The sequence below is a fragment of the Mytilus edulis genome, chromosome 3, assembly GCF_963676685.1.
Source record: "Mytilus edulis chromosome 3, xbMytEdul2.2, whole genome shotgun sequence".
Classification (NCBI taxonomy): domain Eukaryota; kingdom Metazoa; phylum Mollusca; class Bivalvia; order Mytilida; family Mytilidae; genus Mytilus; species Mytilus edulis.
In genome coordinates this window covers 87606386-87623848 of record NC_092346.1, presented here as the reverse complement: position 1 = coordinate 87623848, position 17463 = coordinate 87606386, and the positions used below count along the sequence as shown (strand labels likewise).

Sequence of the window (17463 nt, the reverse complement as noted above, 5' to 3'; positions counted from 1 at the left end):
TAAGACTAGTTTACTTTGAATCAGATTTAAGATAAGAAAGAAAACCTTGTTAACTTGATCAATCTTACAAAGTGAAGTAACAAAGATGAAACTTAGATGTTCTGTTTCGTGCACCAGCTACAGTGAACCACTAATGTTTAGTCACTGATATTTGGTATGTAATAGTTCAAGCATTATCACTTCTCATTGCCAGGATGTTTATTAGCCACTTCCCTTTTCTATTGGTCTATTGACTTTGAAACTTCCTCATAGTTTAAATGTTGAAGTTTGTGATAAGGTCAGTTTAAAGAAAATACTCTTGATAAATCTTTAGGATGGTTGTATTGGCATTGGTAACTCATTTTGATTGAGATTATTTGGCCCTTCTCCCTCAATCATGATCTATTTACTTTGAAACTTTTGTAAATTTACATGATTAGGTTTGTGATTACTTCAGGGGAACCACTTATTATTAATCTTAGATATTTGATAAGTAGTTGTATTGGCATAAGGGGGAACCACTTATGATTAATCTTAGATATTTAATGAGTAGTTGTATTGGCATAAGGATGTAACTCATTTTTGCAGAGATTATTAAAAGCCCTGCACCTTTAGTCATGGTTCATTGACTTTGAATGTTTTGCTGATTTTAAATGTTGAAGTATTGCAATATCGAATTCAGCATTTGCATTTTACTACAAAATTGCATACAAGAACAGTGCATTGAGTACAAAAATCTATATATCCTATTTATAAACATAACGAGAAATTTATTAATGCTTACTAGTTAAAATTGTATTAAGAATTGGAGTTATCACCCTTTGCCCAACGTTTTTAATTTGACATGGAAAGTAATTTATAGTAGTGATACTGTTATAATTTACCAGTCCCATCCGAGTGCTCCTAAACAGGAGGCAATTACGAAAGAAGAAGAAGTAGTATTTCAAATGCTTACAAATTCCAACAATCTAGCACATATCATTAAAGATGAGATTGTTTTTTAAGGTAGCTTTCTTTGCATGGTAATTATACCACTACACCCCATCAAACCACCCTAAATGCTACCAAAATTTGTTTTATGAATTTCATGATTTTCTAATACTTGGTTTTCTTAAAAAGTGTGTTCAGTGTAATTTCAGTACAATACTACTTGCTAAATGATTTAATTTTCAGTGATTTCTCACAAAGTATGATGTTATGTTTTCAGTGATGTCTTACAAAGTATGATGTTATGTTTTCAGTGATGTCTTACAAAGTATCATGTTATGTTTTCAGTGATGTCTTACAAAGTATGATGTTATGTTTTCAGTGATGTCTTACAAAGTATGATGTTATGTTTTCAGTGATGTCTTACAAAGTATGATGTTATGTTTTCAGTGATTTCTCACAAAGTATGATGTTATGTTTTCAGTGATTTATCCGTAGAACTGCCATTTACATTGACACATCCAAAGCCTCTTGAGTCTCCCCCTCCCTCAAGGTCGGTGAGTCTGGTCCCAACAGAGGACGGAGATGTTCCAGTGGACACTAATCTTATACAACTCGACACAAAGTAAGTGTCAGGAGATTTATTTGGTTTTTTTTCGCAAGATTTAACCTAAAACAAATATGAATTTGAATAGAAGCATTATAACCATTGAAACTAATAAATTGTCCTTAGTTTTCATCAAAGTATATGTACAAAAATTCATTCTTAGTAAAAGTAAGTGATATTTTTTATTCTTTTCTTATGGCTTTACATTGTAATGCTGATTTCTTAATATTTTCATGTGCTTGTATTAAAAAAAAAATACCAAGATTTAAAATTCATTCACTGAGAATAAAATGTGTGAATTTATAAATTTAAGAATGCAAAGGGAAATGGAAAAGAATGTAAAAAGTATGTGATCAAGTAATATGAAGTCAATTGTAATGAATATTTTTTATGCATTAGCAAAAAGGAGGACTAAAATGTGTGGTAATTTTCTGGAAAGATATTATAATTGTAAAAATATATGAAAGTCATGCTGCATGTCGAAATAATGATAATCACCTTGTTGTCCCATATTATAGGTATATCTGGTGAATTTAAGATTAAAGGTCATTTTAAAATTCAACTTTGCAAGATGAAGCAAGAATCAGTTTGTTTAAACTTCCTTTTGGGAGATTGTGATGTCATATAAGTTCTATAAAAGTATACTTTATGAGATACTGTGAAACTACTTTAATTCATGGATATCAATTTTGGTGGTTTGAGCGACATATACAAGTTCGTGGGGTTTTAAATTCATGGATTTTGGTTTTACAAAAAAAAAATGAAAAATTTAAGCAATTAGAAACGAAGTTTACAAATTGTCTGGATTGAAGGAAATTGCAAAGTAAACATTGACACATGTAAATCGTAGTGATCACATTAATTAACTCTATATAGAATGACTAACAGATTAAAGACCATTAAAGTGGTGAATAAGGCAATAAACATGTCACCTAAAGAAAACAGTTACATAAACAAATGCTATAAACGTATCTTGAATTGTAAAACAGTTCATATCAGAAGAAAGCCCAGCATGAAATCATGATTTCCCATACGTACGAGAATTATGAGGAAATAAAATGAACACTTTATCATAGCATATCAATACAGGTAGTTTGACTTTCATCGATCATTTTTTTATTTTTATAAGAAACCAAAATCCACGAATTTAAAACCCCATATCATATAAAAAAGAAGATGTGGTATGATTGCCAATGAGACAACTCTCCACAAGAGACCAAATGACACAAAAATTAACAACTATAGGTCAAGTTAGGCCTTCAACAATGACTAACAGCCTTATTTATGTACAATAAATGAATGAAAAACAAATATTTAACACATAAACAAATGACAACCACTGAATTACAGGCTCCTGACTTAGGACAGGAAGTAATGATTTGAGAGTACAGACAGTTACTGACAGCTAGTTCAAAGCCAATAACAACTAATAAAAAAAATCATGTATCTAAGATTAAATTCCCTCTGTTGAAGGGATATCACTTATTCAAACTGAAATTATACACTACATAATGTCACAAATTCATAAAATTGAAAATGGAAATGGGGAAAATGTCAACAAGACAACAACTCATCTAAAGAGCAGACAACAGCCAAAGGCCACCAATGGGTCTTCAATGCAGGGAGAAACTCCTGCACCCAAGGTGTGCTCATACATGTTTTATATTTTAAAATTTATTTTATCCCTCAAACTTCATTTGAATAGCCATTATCAATGACAAAATTGTGTTGCAGAAACATATATTCTGGCCCTTATAACCATTTTGAAAACATTTAAGTTATATTAAAAAATTATTAGATAAAATTGATGATCATAGAGTATGATGTGTCATTTTCCATATCATTCTGAGTAACAGACATCACCCATTTGAAGCTGAATATCTACTTTCTCAAATGTGGTACATGTAGGTTAGTGCCAAACTGATAACCCAGTAGATATGGAACATGACAAGTTCTAATCAGTAGGAGGGAGGTAATTTATGGTATTAATCAACCAATTTGTATAGGACCACCATCATATATCAAACACACAATCATTATTTATTTGCATGCTCAGTGAACAGGAGTAATCAATATTGGTGTTCCTTCCTATTACAATCTAAATGTTTGCACCATGAACATCATTTATATATACTATGATAACAATGTGTATGCTATGATGATCTACTCTATATGTTTCAAAATAAAAACAGTGGTTATTTTTTTCACTTTTATCATTACAGAGTTAAGATACTTGATTGTGGGAAAAATTCAAACATATTTTTTGTTTCCAGAAGATAAATAGAAGACCATTATTTGACATTGATTGACATTTTAATGGAATGTTTGAGACCTTTAGGAGTGGTCACTTTCTCTATTATTGTACTTTGTTGTTGAACTTTGTGGTTTCCAGATAATAATTAGAGAACCCCTTTTTGAATTTGATTAAAACTTGAATGGAATGTTTTAGACTACTTTTTATAAATCCTAATCTCTCAGTTGTTGTTGGAAGGGGTATCTGTGATCACCCTACCACAACTAATCTGAACTCAATAATGTGTGGAAGGTTATTCAAACAAGTCCTTATTTTATTTCCTTTAGTTAGGACAGAAATATAGTTTCTTGAGGCATATCTAAATTCTGTTTGTTCTAGAGCTTTTGAAAATAAGTGAGAGAAATACTAAGGGACAGACAAAAATCATAATAGGAAAAAAAAAGGAAGAAAGCATGACTTTCCAAAAAACCTACAAAAATGCAAAACAACAATAAAACACTGAACAGAAAACTAAATATTGAGTAACATAGACCCCCATCAAAAACATTGGTTGATCTCCATGCTCCAGAAGGAAAAGCAATTTCTGCTCTACAGCCTCCACTAGTGACACCCATACAGAAATGTGTTGTGGTTTTTTCAGCAGTTTTTCAACAGTGATTTTAATAAAATTGTTTTATTTTTCAGTGGTGAGTTAGATCAGAATGACGATTTCATCTTTGAAGACTTTGCAAGGTTACGACTGAAGGGACATGAAGGAGATGACACGGAAGCATAGTGAATCTCCTAGGAATAAATCTCTAGTACTGGGAGCACCACTATTAAATCTCCTAGGAATAAATCTACTGGTGTACCACTATTAAATCTCCTAGGAATAAATCTCTAGTACTGGTGTACCACTATTAAATCCATGCTTGTTCATCAACCGTAATATATCTACAGGGAAGAATATCAAACTTGGCTATTATTTTAGATTGCCTGTTAATTATGTATTATTAATTATTAATTATTGATATTGATTACTGTTTAAGATACAATGTTTCTCAATCTCAGATAGGATAGATTGATTTTAAAATTTCAGCATGAACCCAACTAAGGATGTTGAAAACTTTTTAAAAACACTTGAGAAATATCACTGTGATGGCAGTTGAAGTTGTAGTATCTGGTACAGGGAATATACGATGGGTTCATAATTAACAATCACAGCACATGAAATTAGTCCTTAATTGAATGAGGTCACTATTTGATAAAATTGTTGATAAATAATTTCAGTGAAAAAAGCTCATTTATGAAAATATCAGTCTATATCATCATCGATGATAATTATTATCCTTACATAAAATGTATTTATAGTACTATAGGTCTGGAAAAACTTCTAAATCTTATGAATTCCATAAATAGAAAATCCTAGTCTAAAATCCATTGAAGCTTTTCACAAAAATGCTTAGATTTTGGGGAAAAAATTCATCAAAGATTCCAGGCTTACAATTTAGTGCACCATTGAATTTAAGTTGATTCACTTTGGATATGCTAATATGATTTGGCATAGAATTTTTGGGGAATGGGCTTAACAAGAAATAAAGTATCAATAGAATTAAGTTGGTTTTCTAAATCCTGTATCGCACAAGATTTTAATCAGTATAAACAAAAATTAAGGGTAGTTTTCACATGGGGCAAGTAAGGCTATTTTACTCCTTAATATTACAGGAGAATACATCTAATAGATTTCAGTCTTTGAAATGATAATGCATAAACATGCACAATTTTTGCATTGCTTTGCTCAGCATTCATTTGATGGCAGTCAGCTCTTTTCACAAATTACTTGATAAGCGACTCTTTTTAGATATTGAAATATGCCTATATTAAAAAGGGTTTATCGATTTTTGTATAAAAGCAGTTTTGTATCAATGTAAGTGTAGACTATGCTTCATAGTAATGTCAATTTGTACCATAAACCACATGTTATATTAATGTTGTATTGTATTGGCAAACATTTATCATGAGTGACTGAGAAATTTCTTGGAATGAAAATGAGATATATTTGTCATTTTTAAAATGTAGATCATATTATTGGCAATCATGTTGAATTGTGTTTTTATAGTTACTTTATGTTATTCAAATATTCATAATTGTTCCTTAAAATAAGGCTATTTGAGAACAGTCTGTATTTTTCATAATATTTTAAATGATTTTATTCCAGAAATCTAGTTATTAAGTTTAAATTGCTTAAAATTAATTTTTTTTATTGAAATTTCTAAAGAATTATTTTTTATAACAAAAAGTAAGCAAATTTACTTGATTGAATAAATTACCACACACTATGTTGACAAAAGGTTTATTAGTTGTGCAATAAATTGTATATCTCCTAATCTTGATAACATCTTGTTAATGGCTTATCTAGTCAGTCCTGTGTTAGTGTGTAAGTCCCAGTATTTATTTGACCACAGAAATACCTCTGTAATGATAAGGTATGTAATTGTCTTCATATAGAGTACAAAGTAGGCTTTTCTCCGATTGCCATAGACTCTGATAATAGAATGCATGCATATTTTAGCTTCAGTGTTAAGAAAGCATGTTTTGATAAGCCTATATATAATTTGCTGTTACCTCTAAGTGAATATACCTCTTTAGTTATACCACCTATTATGAAACTCTCTGTCTATGTATAGGTTTGGTTCATTGAGATAGGGTCTAATTGACTTAATTATTGCTATGATGTTGGACAGTTATTCCTCTGTTGATAACTGAGATAGTTGTAGAAATATTGCATTGCTTTACATATTGTGTGACAAAAACAAAATGAAAACTACTGTGGATTCTGTTTATTTCGTGGGTTCCAATTTTTGTGGATTAAGGAAAACTTGCATATTCATGGATATTTAATTTCGTGGTTTTGCTGATGTCTGCATATAGGCGTATATATAATGTGTCATTTGTTGAATGAATAATTTCGTGGTACCAACGAAATCCATAAAAACTGGTACCCCAAGAACAATATTGAATCCACAGTATTTTATCTTGTTTATAAGTATCTGTTATATATGGCAGTTTGTATTAGCCGACCTGTCTTTACGTAGATGTGTTTGTCATTAATTTCTGTAAGCAAAGATTATTGGCAGCTGAATATGAAATGTATTTATTTTTAAGATGGAAACACAAAATGTATCTAAAAGCCAATCACATAATAGCAATTTGCAGATGTATCAGTATGTAGAGCAATTTGTTGAAATATAGTAAATGTGATTTCAACTTCAATAGTTAGTTTTCTATTATATATAAGAATGTATTGATTGCTTGCCAAAACAATATTTCTTTTTCAAAATGATGCCCACATTGTCTTTAAAAAATCCAACATTTTTGGCCCTCAGCAGAAACTAGCTGCTCAGAAGTCATTGAAAATAGTTTTGAGAAGTTTAATATTTGATGAGTGTAAAAGTCTCTCTGTAAACTTTAACTGTTGGATTCAAGTGTAGTGTAGGAAGGACTTAAGACAAGATGAAACGACTTTTCTATTATTCTTGAAACACTACATAAATTTTGAGTGTATCAGGACCAACAAAAGTTCTATGAATCATCTCCTTGTGAGGAGTAAATAAAGCTTTATTTTGCATGTTATGCATAATTTCAGTAACATTTAATTTTGATACATTTTATTACTATATTTTGATATATATAAAATCCTGCAATTTCATTTGACATTATTATAATTAAGATAGAATGTATTGAACAATTATTATAGGCCAAGATGGTATGTTTGAAAATAAACTAAAAAGCATATAAAATTACACACTGCATTTCAAGCGTGAATTAGAAACTACACAATGCATTTTACACATATATAAATATATATTGTATAGAAAATACCTTGTTTTAGCAATTACTTGATATGGTCATTAATGGTATTCCTATAGCAATTTAATTCCTGCTTAGTCCTGATCATAACATATTGTTTGAAGATAAAATATCCTCAATTTTACACCTTTTTCATCCAAATTAATCTAAAATGAGGTGAAAGGTCTATTAAAATAAATGAGGAAAGGTGGTTTGTATTTACTATGGTCACTTGGAAAACTATTTTCCAAGTTCATATGCCGATAGATCTGATACATATAAAATCATATAATATTGTTAGCTGTATTTATACTAATGTACATATAATATAGATGTGATGTATACCTTAATATAGTTGTTTATTTATATGGTGCTTTGTTGACAAACAAAACTCTAGCTTGTTGTCTGTATACATGTTCATTTCATGTAATAATTATGTCAAATAAATCTGTCTTAATAGAGTGGAAATCTTTTATCTGTTTGTTACCCGAGTGGCCAACAGGAAAAGGAGGTTTAGTAACCTCTCCACTCTGTTCATCTGTCTAAAAGACCGGAGTATATGTCTGGGTTGGTTTTTTCTAGAGAAGACTGTCAAGTCTTATGCCCAATACAATTGGCCAGAACTTTCTAAACCCTAACCCATTTTGTGCTTATAACTTCTTTTTAGTTTCTTTTGTTTAAGATCATTAGTGTCAACATTTACAGCCTATGTCGACACAGATCTTTACCTTCATCTTCTTTGATTGATTTCTTATAAACATCACTTTCAGCCCTATTGTGCTATTTCTTTGCACTGACCTTCAGTAGGAAAACTGACAATCCTAGTCAATCAAGATTGGAGTTGATTGCCCTTACCACATGCGAGGTTTGAACTCACAACCTGTGTTGACAGGCTAGTGATACAGTAGTTCGAATACAGAGACCACTCTGCCCCACATATTAGGGGAGACATACATCTGTGTCAACAGTTGGATGGAAAGATTTCAGTCCTAAAGTAGTAGCCACTTAAGTAAATAAAAAGATGTGGTATAATTGCCAATGAGAAAACTCTCAACCAGACCAAATGACTTAGAAGCAAACAACTATAAGTTACTGTACAGCCTTCAACATTGTGCAAAACCCATAGCATAGTCAGCTATACCAGCTCTCAAATTGAAAACTGTTAAACAATATTAATGAGAAAACTTACTGCCAGACTTAACGATGAATGAAAAACAAATGTTATACAGCAACAAGAGACAACCACTGAATTACAGGATCCCTACTTGGGACTGAAGCACATTACAGAATTAGGCAGGGACAAACATTTTTGTGGATGCCCTTCCCTAACCTAGGACATTGGTGAAACAGCACAGTATATGAAGAAACTATAACAGGAGTGTGTCCATAGTACACTGATGCCCCACTCGCTTTATCATTTTCTATGTTCAGTGGACCATGAAATAGGGATAAAATCTCTTATTTGGCATTCAAATTAGAAAGATCATATCATGGAGAACATGTGTACTCAGTTTCAAGTTGTTCAGACTTCAACTTCATCAAATTACCTTGACCAAAAACTTAAACATGAAGTCAGACGGATGCACAGACCAGAAAACATGATGCCGCTCTACTATTGAATAGAAAAAAAATGGAATTTGAACAGAAACACAAGACTCGAGTTGTCATGGATTTTTGTGTTGCTAGATTGTTGTCTCATTGATGTTTAAATTTTTTTATTTAGGCCCAGCTTAGACCCATCTAGAGGTGTGGGATTTTTGTGTTGCTAGATTGTTGTCTCATTGATGTTTACACATTTTTATTTAGGCCCAGCTGAGGCCCATCTTTTTATTTAGGCCCAGCTGTCTGAGGCCCATCTAGAGGTGTGGGATTTTTCGCTGCATTGAAGATCTATTGGTGGCCTTTGGCCATGGCTGTTATCTGCTCTTTGGTCAGGTTGTTGTCTCTTTGATATATTCCCCATTTCAATTCTCAATTTTATACCTTTTATTTATAACAAATAAAATTCACAGTACTGGCAACCAGTTGGGCTCCAACACTGTTGAAAGTTGTGGTTTTATTTGATAAGTGCTGCAAGAGGATTTTTAATAAGGATTATGACAGACCACAGAATAAATGTGATGGCAGTCTGGTCAGCAAAACATGCTGGTCACTATCTGGAGGCACATATTATGTAACGAGTATAGGCAACTGGAAGAGATAACTATGTTTAGTTTCATGATATGAGATAAGGTTGAGAAATTTGTGACGAGGTTGCTGATGAAATCACAAATATCTGAAACTGATCAAAACTATATACAAAATAAAACACAAGAACGAATAAATACAACAACTATCATTGACCCTGAAGAAAAGAAAATAAATTCTTGGAATCTAAAAAACTTCCTCAAAATTAGTGAACTATGAAAGCGCCCACTTACCACTATGGGCTATCAATAAATAAAGAATGTAACTCAATCTAGTGGTTTCAGTTTAATTATTCTGTAAAAATGTAGATATATTATAAAGAATACTATGACAAACATGATAGAAATATAAATAAACCAAATTTGAAACGTTAAACAGCACTAAGGAAAATAAATGTGTCCTCATAGAAACAAAGTCTAATTTACATATCCGACAGTTTCACAAGGAAGATAATACACTTATTATTAGGAAATTAATGCAGCACTCAATAATCTGTCAATCCCTTATATCTGATATCTTTCACATCACTTCAGAATTTCATCATTTTCTCCCAATATTTTGTTTTCTGCACAATGTATCTTCCTCTTGGATTTTCATGCTGTAGGTGTTTTTTTTTACATCCTTTTGTATTTTCCAATAATGTATTTGCAGTTAGGACATAAATGGACGACATCTTTACATCTACCTACACAGCATGGGATGAAGCAGCACAAGTAGAACCTGTAAGCAGGAGACATTTATATACAACAACATTCAAGTCTTTTGGCCTTTAAAATGTGCTTAAGGCCATGTTTGTAGACAGACATTAATCTGATTAAAATACAGATCAGGTGTCTAATCTGACACCACCCTGTTCTAGAAATTCTCCAACCAATGAAATTTCTGCCCCAAAATTTTGAATGATGTGTATAATTAGGACAGAGAATCCTGAAAGTTCTTCAAAACAGAACCTAGAATTGAGATTCCTTGTCAGAAACTTTTAACCTTACAAAGTCTCCATCAATATAAGTTATATAACAGTTTAAAATTGTCATTCCAGAGAGAACTTTGTGAATATAAAGTAAAATTTGTGAATTTTCTAAGGCAGCAACCATTTGATTTTCTGGGGGGGCTATGGATTTTTTTGGAAAAAGTTTGTTTCCAGTTTTTGGAGATGCTAAAAGAAAAAAATTGTTTTCGACTTGTTGCCAAAAAAATAGATTGTTTTTTCGCCTTCGCGAAAAAAAGTTTGTCTGGGAAAAAAATCCATAGCCCCCCCCCCCCGAAAATCAAATGGTTGCTGCCTAATCCAGTAATTAATGCAACTGTAAATCTCAATTTTTAATTCAATCATTAATTTTCAGCTAGGAATTCAAGTATTTCTAGCTGACTAAGCTGGATGGTACTTAATTTACAGACTCTTAATTAAATAGGCACATACCAAACCATTGCTTAGAACTTACCCAAAGAGACAGAGAAGGAATGTTACCAAAACTGTAATACAGCCAATCTCAAATTTAATTTGGGTCACAACGTTGCTTTTACAACTGGGACATTTTGTTGTAATTGGACAGTCCTGAAGAGCCATACCCATTGGAGCATCATTATTTCCTTGAATTACTACAGTTGTACTGGATTGTTGCGATTGACCAGCAGGCTGACCTAACAAGAACAGATATATGTGTTATTTGCATTATGATACTGAAAAAGAAATGTAAATCAAATTTTGTTTCAGTAATGAATATATATTCTAGATAGTACATACATGTCTTCAATATTTCAAACATTTTAACACCAAAAAAACAAAAGTAAAAACAAAATCTAAGAAATTGATTGTGTATAGGAAGAGTAACTTATGTATTAGAGAATGATTGGAGGAGAGAATATATTGCTTCCCTTGTGAGTTATACCCAAGTCCATGGAGGAGGGGCAGTCTATGGAGAAAAGGATCAGTGGAACAGAGAATATGTTGCTTACCTTGTTAATAATAAGTCTATGGAGGAGAGAAAGAATGGAGCAGAGAAGGTGTTACCTACCTTATTGGTTATACCTCAGTCTGTGGAGAAGGGGCACTTAATAGAGTAGAGCAGAGAATATGTTGTTTCCCTTGTTGGTTATACCCAAGTCTGTGGAGAAGGGGCAGTCTATGGAGTAAAGAAAGAGGGGAGCAGAGAATATGTTGCTTAAATTGTTAGAAATATCCAAGTCCACGGAGGAGGGGCACTCTATGGAGTAGAAAAACAGTGGACTGGAGCAGAGAATGTGTTGTTTCCCTTGTTGGTTATACCCAAGTCTGTGGAGAAGGGGCAGTCTATGGAGTAAAGAAATAGGGGAGCAGAGAATATGTTGCTTAAATTGTTAGAAATATCCAAGTCCACGGAGGAGGGGCACTCTATGGAGTAGAAAAACAGTGGACTGGAGCAGAGAATGTGTTGTTTCCCTTGTTGGTTATACCCAAGTCTGTGGAGAAGGGGCAGTCTATGGAGTAAAGAAAGAGGGGAGCAGAGAATATGTTGCTTAAATTGTTAGAAATATCCAAGTCCACGGAGGAGGGGCACTCTATGGAGTAGAAAAAACAGTGGACTGGAGCAGAGAATGTGTTGTTTCCCTTGTTGGTTATACCCAATTCTGTGGAGAAGGGGCAGTCTATGGAGTAAAGAAAGAGGGGAGCAGAGAATATGTTGCTTAAATTGTTAGAAATATCCAAGTCCACGGAGGAGGGGCACTCTATGGAGTAGAAAAACAGTGGACTGGAGCAGAGAATGTGTTGTTTACCTTGTTGGTAATACCAGTCTGTGGAGAAGGGGCAGTCTATGGAGTAAAGAAAAGTGGAGCAGATAATATGTTGCTTACCTTGTTGGTAATACCAAAGTCTGTGAAGGAGGTGCAGTCTTTGGAGTAGAGAAACGATGGAGCAGAGAATATGTTGCTTTCTTTGTTAGTAATATCCAAGTCTGGAAGAGAGGAAGTCTCTTGAGTAGAAAAACAGTGGGACAGAGAATATGTTGCTTACCTTGTTGGTAATATCCAAGTCTGGAGGGGAAGCAGTCTATGGAGTAGAGAATATATGTTGCATCCCTTGTGGGTTATATCCAAATGTGAAGTTAAAGCAGTCTATGTTAAATAGAAAGAATGGAGCAGAAAAGTTATTACTTAACTTGTTTGTAATAACCTTGGAAGAGGAGCAGTCAATAGAGTATAGAAAGAGTGAAGTAGATGTGGTGTTGCTTATACCTTAAGGGGTAAAATCGAGCAGCATGTAAAATAGAAGCAGTCAATTGAGAAGAAATGGAGTAGAGAAGTTGTTATCTACCTTAATGATAATATCAAACAGCAAGTTGAGGAGCAGTCTTTGGAGTAAAGAAAGAGTGGAACAGAGAAGTTGTTGCCTACCTTGCAGTAATATCCAACATATTTTGAAGGAAGAGCACCCTAAGGAGTAGAGAAAGAATGGAGCAGCAGATCAGGCAATGGAGTAGAACAATAGTAAAGCAGAGACTCTGAGGTTGTTACTTACCTTGTGGGTAATATCCAACAGCCTGTGGGGGAGGAGCAGGGGCTTGTACTGACATGATCTGCAATAAACAAAATAAAATAGAGGGGATACCATTAGCAAAATGAAAATAGCACTTTATAACTTTTGTTTATTTTAAGTGCTCTTCAGGTTCAGGAATTTCTAAACCAAAATGTTTGAAAGCCATGATTCAAATAATAAGGTTACACATTTATTAAAATATAAGAAATTGGGTAAAGTTTTAATCTAAGCTCACTGAATTTGAACAGGAATTTTAAAGTATTGATCATAAATGGTAACCTCCCATCTTGGTATAAATATACATTACAGTATCTATCTTCATGACATTGAACTTGATCTAGTACAAAAAAAAACTATGTGCTTCTACTTTTCAATCTTTTTTTTTGGGAAAAACTGTGCAGTAAAATTAAGTTTTAAGCAACCCCTATGTATAAAAGTAAAATACATTTTCAATTAGAGAAATCAAGGATTTGTATAGTAATTCTTACTATACAAATCCTTGGAGAAATATAAAATCTTTTTTTTACTTTGAGATTCATTTCTGTTTATCATTGCAGAAGATATTTATGATACTGTTCATTCGGTTACACTTATTATATCATCTACTGTTGTGAGGACATCTACTTGGAAAAAACAAACTCCAAAGCATAATCCAGAAAAAAATATTTTGACTAAAAATATATCTCTAGTGAATGCTAGGCCGTAAAATGTTTTCCAAGTCGGTACTCAAAGCATAGTTTAGGTGTAAACACAGACATGTTTGTCCATTTTCAATGCTGAATCTAAAATAAACCCTTTTAAAGTTAAAGTTAAAGTTTTAAATGTGTAGCACTATATTCTATTTAAATAGCGACATCTTATTATGACAAAGTTATAGCATATGTTATCATAGTTCTTCAATTGAGTATGTGTGTTACAATGTGTAGACTATTCACTATATCGTTGTTGGACTCTTGAACCGAACTTTTGTATTAAATCTAGGAAATTAAATAGAGGACAAGAAACAGATGCGTATTTAAGTTATCTAACTTAAGTGATTTAAATTGTTTCATACCTTTTTTCTAGCTCACCCGCCTAAACTTTGCCGCCCTGTCCTGTTGTTAAATGGACACTTTTACTTACGGTCTGTTTGATTCGATAAGTAAGAATATGATGGGCATGCGCTTGATTTGAAGTAAACTGTTACAGATATACGCCTGGGGCGGCCTATGGTTATCCATATGCACCACGGTTGTCACTCAGTACATCGATAAATAAAAATAAATATCGTAAAAGAATTATTAATTTCAATCAATGTGATCGGATTGTGAAAGCAATGAAATAAGTTCAAAATATGAAGAAAAACTCAGTTGAAGCAGAAACTCAATACAATAATATATAAATTAAAGATATTTAATAGTTATCCCATAAGGACGCGGTGTGTCAGTGTAAGATCACCCCGATGGCCGGAGGCCAGAGGGTGATCTAACACTGACACACCAAGTCCGACTGGGATAACTATTTTACATCCCAGCTGTTTTAGATTTAATAGACGAAAAACCATTTACAATTCATAAAATCTAGTTTAGAACGCCACACAACCATAACAATATACTTTATATATTACTATATGATGTATACCCTTTTTGACCCCCAAACACGATGAGTAGATATCAAACAATGTCAACTCGCCCCACTTGCCAATCGGCCCTCGCTATATCGCCACTTTATAAAAATGTCGTCCCAATCTTGTTTACCGACTTGCCCAGCCCCACTTTGAAAAAGTGTAAAATCAAATTAAACAATCAGTCTGAAAACTCACAAATAAACGTGAAAGGTTAAAACCCCACTGAATAAAGGTTTGACAACTCGCCCCACTAATAAAAATATCTTGCTTCCTTTAAGTATGTCAAATTACTATTATTTCGTATCAAGTCGTCCTGGTGTAGTGGTATGTGTCGTGGCTTGATATGCTAAAGGTCTTGAGTTCGAATCCCAGCATATCTACTGGATTTTTTTTACGTGAATTTTGATAGATAGTCTTTTCCGTAAAATTAATTATAAGTTTTATAGTGGATTTGACATTCCCGCCAAAATGTTACAGAACAAAGGAAAGCATGCATAACAAAGAAACTCAAACTAGGGCGATCTGGCAGGGGTGATCCGGCTCAGATCACCCCTGTTAGAACAAAGGAGCTGGGATGTAAATATATATATAGATTATTACATTGATACAAGTGGATTATCGGATTTATCCTATCGAGATAGTTAAATTATCAATTTTAAAGTCCGAGCCTCGGCGGGGACTTTAAAAAAAATTATTTTTAAAACTATCGAGATTGGATAAATCCGATAATCCACGCGTTACTATGTAATAATCTGTTTCTCGAATGATTAAAAGATAAATTTCCTTTTTTTCTAAACCAAAATCCCCTTCGAGTGCCTTCCACTTTCCGCGAAGTTGTCAATTTCATTAACACTGTTAGAACATTTTGATCATTTCAGAGAATCACCGGCAACCACACGTTGATTAAATTTTTTATACAATGGGTTCGGAAAGGGATATATTTCCATAGAATTAGAGAAATGTCTATATATGACAATGATTATTCATCAATCACACTGTTCACTAACTTAATAGAAAAACAAAATGCACCAATGTTTTAAAACAAAAAAATAAAGACGATACATGTTTTGACTTCGATTTTTTATCAGAGCTTACGTTTAAATTTGTTGTCAATATGCCGAATCAAAACAAGTTTTACTGTCTTACCTAATTGTATTTTGATAATATCATTTTAACGATCCGGTCGCAATAGCTGACCATCGTTACTTACTCTTGATTTCCGACCATCAGACGGGAACGTACTGAACCCTGGCGAGACAGATCATATCATCCATCAAACATATAGTTTTGCCCCATCAATGTCAGACAATGTCTACACTAAAAAAAGCTGTAAAAGAAATGAACTTTATGACAAAAGAGAGGTTTTATTTTTCCCATTGTAAACTTTCTATTTGTATATAGATCTCCCAATTGATAGATCTTCAAGAGATTTCGTGTCTTGTCTTAATCATTATCTCCTTTAAATTCCTCGTCCTTCATACTGTGTGTGGTTGATTCTTTTGTGAAACCTTAAACGGATTTATTTTTATTTTTTTCGTCCATATTATGCATGGACTATTTGCAACTTGACGTTGAATATCTATCAATCAATGCTGCATCTATGTATTTGTAAATTGTTTCGACCTTAACCAATTCCTCCTCCGCAACATCGTATAGTCAAGTATCTGCGCTAACAAGACTTAGTGTCTAGCTACGACGTTGGTAATATAAATATTCAATATTATTGACCAATCTATTTTTTATTTCTATATCTGGAAGTTATGAGCGAAAATTGTGTACACATTTTTTTATATGATCACCACTGAAACGACAATTTTCACTTTTGGAAAATGGTTACAGGTCCAAGCTTATTGGATTTACCATCAACTTACGTGTTTTTTATTCAAACAAACTGTTAATGTAAATAAATAAAGACTAATATATATTTTGAATAAATTAATTATCACTGAATTACAGGCGCCTGACTTGCGGGACAGGCACATGCAAAATGCAAAATGTGGCGGGGTTGAAATTGATAGCAAGTTACAAATACTCCTCTCATTTGGGACAGTGGTGTAACACAACATAACATATGGAAACAAACTGTAAACATAAGTTTGAAATTGTCCACTCGTCAGATCGGATCGGAACTTATTAAAAACAAAATCAATGTATTAAGTACCGATAAAAACAATATTTAAAGATCTCCATACATCTTTAATTGACATTAATTCAGAATAATTTTATTCAAATGCCCAATAAGTTTACATGGATCGTAACTTAACTTGCGGACTCTTACTATTAACAATATCACCGGAAAACATAGGACGAGACGTTTGTATTAAGGTTTCTACAGGAACAGCCAGCATTCCAAACAAATGGTTTTTTTATCTTTGAAAGAATGTAGTAAAGGTTAAAAATTATTAGTGGAAATGGAATCCATGGTTTAATAATGTCCCAATATTATACATATATTACGTTTATTTAAATCTACAACGCCACTACTATACAGGCATGGACATAACGAATATAATGTATGATATGACGTGGAAAGTATACACTCCATATTTGATTCAATAGAT

The 17463-nt window shown here is 32.8% G+C and overlaps 2 protein-coding genes across 8 annotated transcripts in view; one reads left to right on the top strand and one right to left on the bottom strand.

Moving 5' to 3' along the window:
* LOC139517707 (beta-arrestin-1-like) overlaps window positions 1–8057 on the top strand; it is a 63640-nt gene extending 55583 nt beyond the window's left edge. For 3 of the 6 annotated variants that reach the window (XM_071309021.1, XM_071309027.1, XM_071309026.1), the window contains exons 12-14: window positions 1391–1531; window positions 4452–4564; window positions 4609–8057. In XM_071309021.1, coding sequence (XP_071165122.1) covers window positions 1391–1531; window positions 4452–4542 — 232 coding nt within the window. In that variant the 3' untranslated portion in view covers window positions 4543–4564; window positions 4609–8057. Of the gene's footprint in view, window positions 1–1390; window positions 1532–4451; window positions 4565–4587 lie in introns of all 6 variants that reach the window. The other 3 variants (XM_071309025.1, XM_071309023.1, XM_071309022.1) reach the window with 3 other exon arrangements.
* Window positions 8058–10052: 1995 nt separating this feature from the next.
* LOC139517706 (cell death-inducing p53-target protein 1-like) overlaps window positions 10053–17463 on the bottom strand; it is a 79892-nt gene continuing 72481 nt past the window's right edge. Inside the window, exons 1-4 of one of the 2 annotated variants that reach the window (XM_071309019.1) lie at window positions 14351–14508; window positions 13279–13336; window positions 11225–11423; window positions 10053–10502 (exon numbers count right to left, since the gene is read on the bottom strand). In XM_071309019.1, coding sequence (XP_071165120.1) covers window positions 10397–10502; window positions 11225–11423; window positions 13279–13333 — 360 coding nt within the window. In that variant the 5' untranslated portion in view covers window positions 13334–13336; window positions 14351–14508 and the 3' untranslated portion in view covers window positions 10053–10396. Of the gene's footprint in view, window positions 10503–11224; window positions 11424–13278; window positions 13339–14350; window positions 14509–17463 lie in introns of those variants that run through there. The other variant, XM_071309020.1, reaches the window with a different exon arrangement.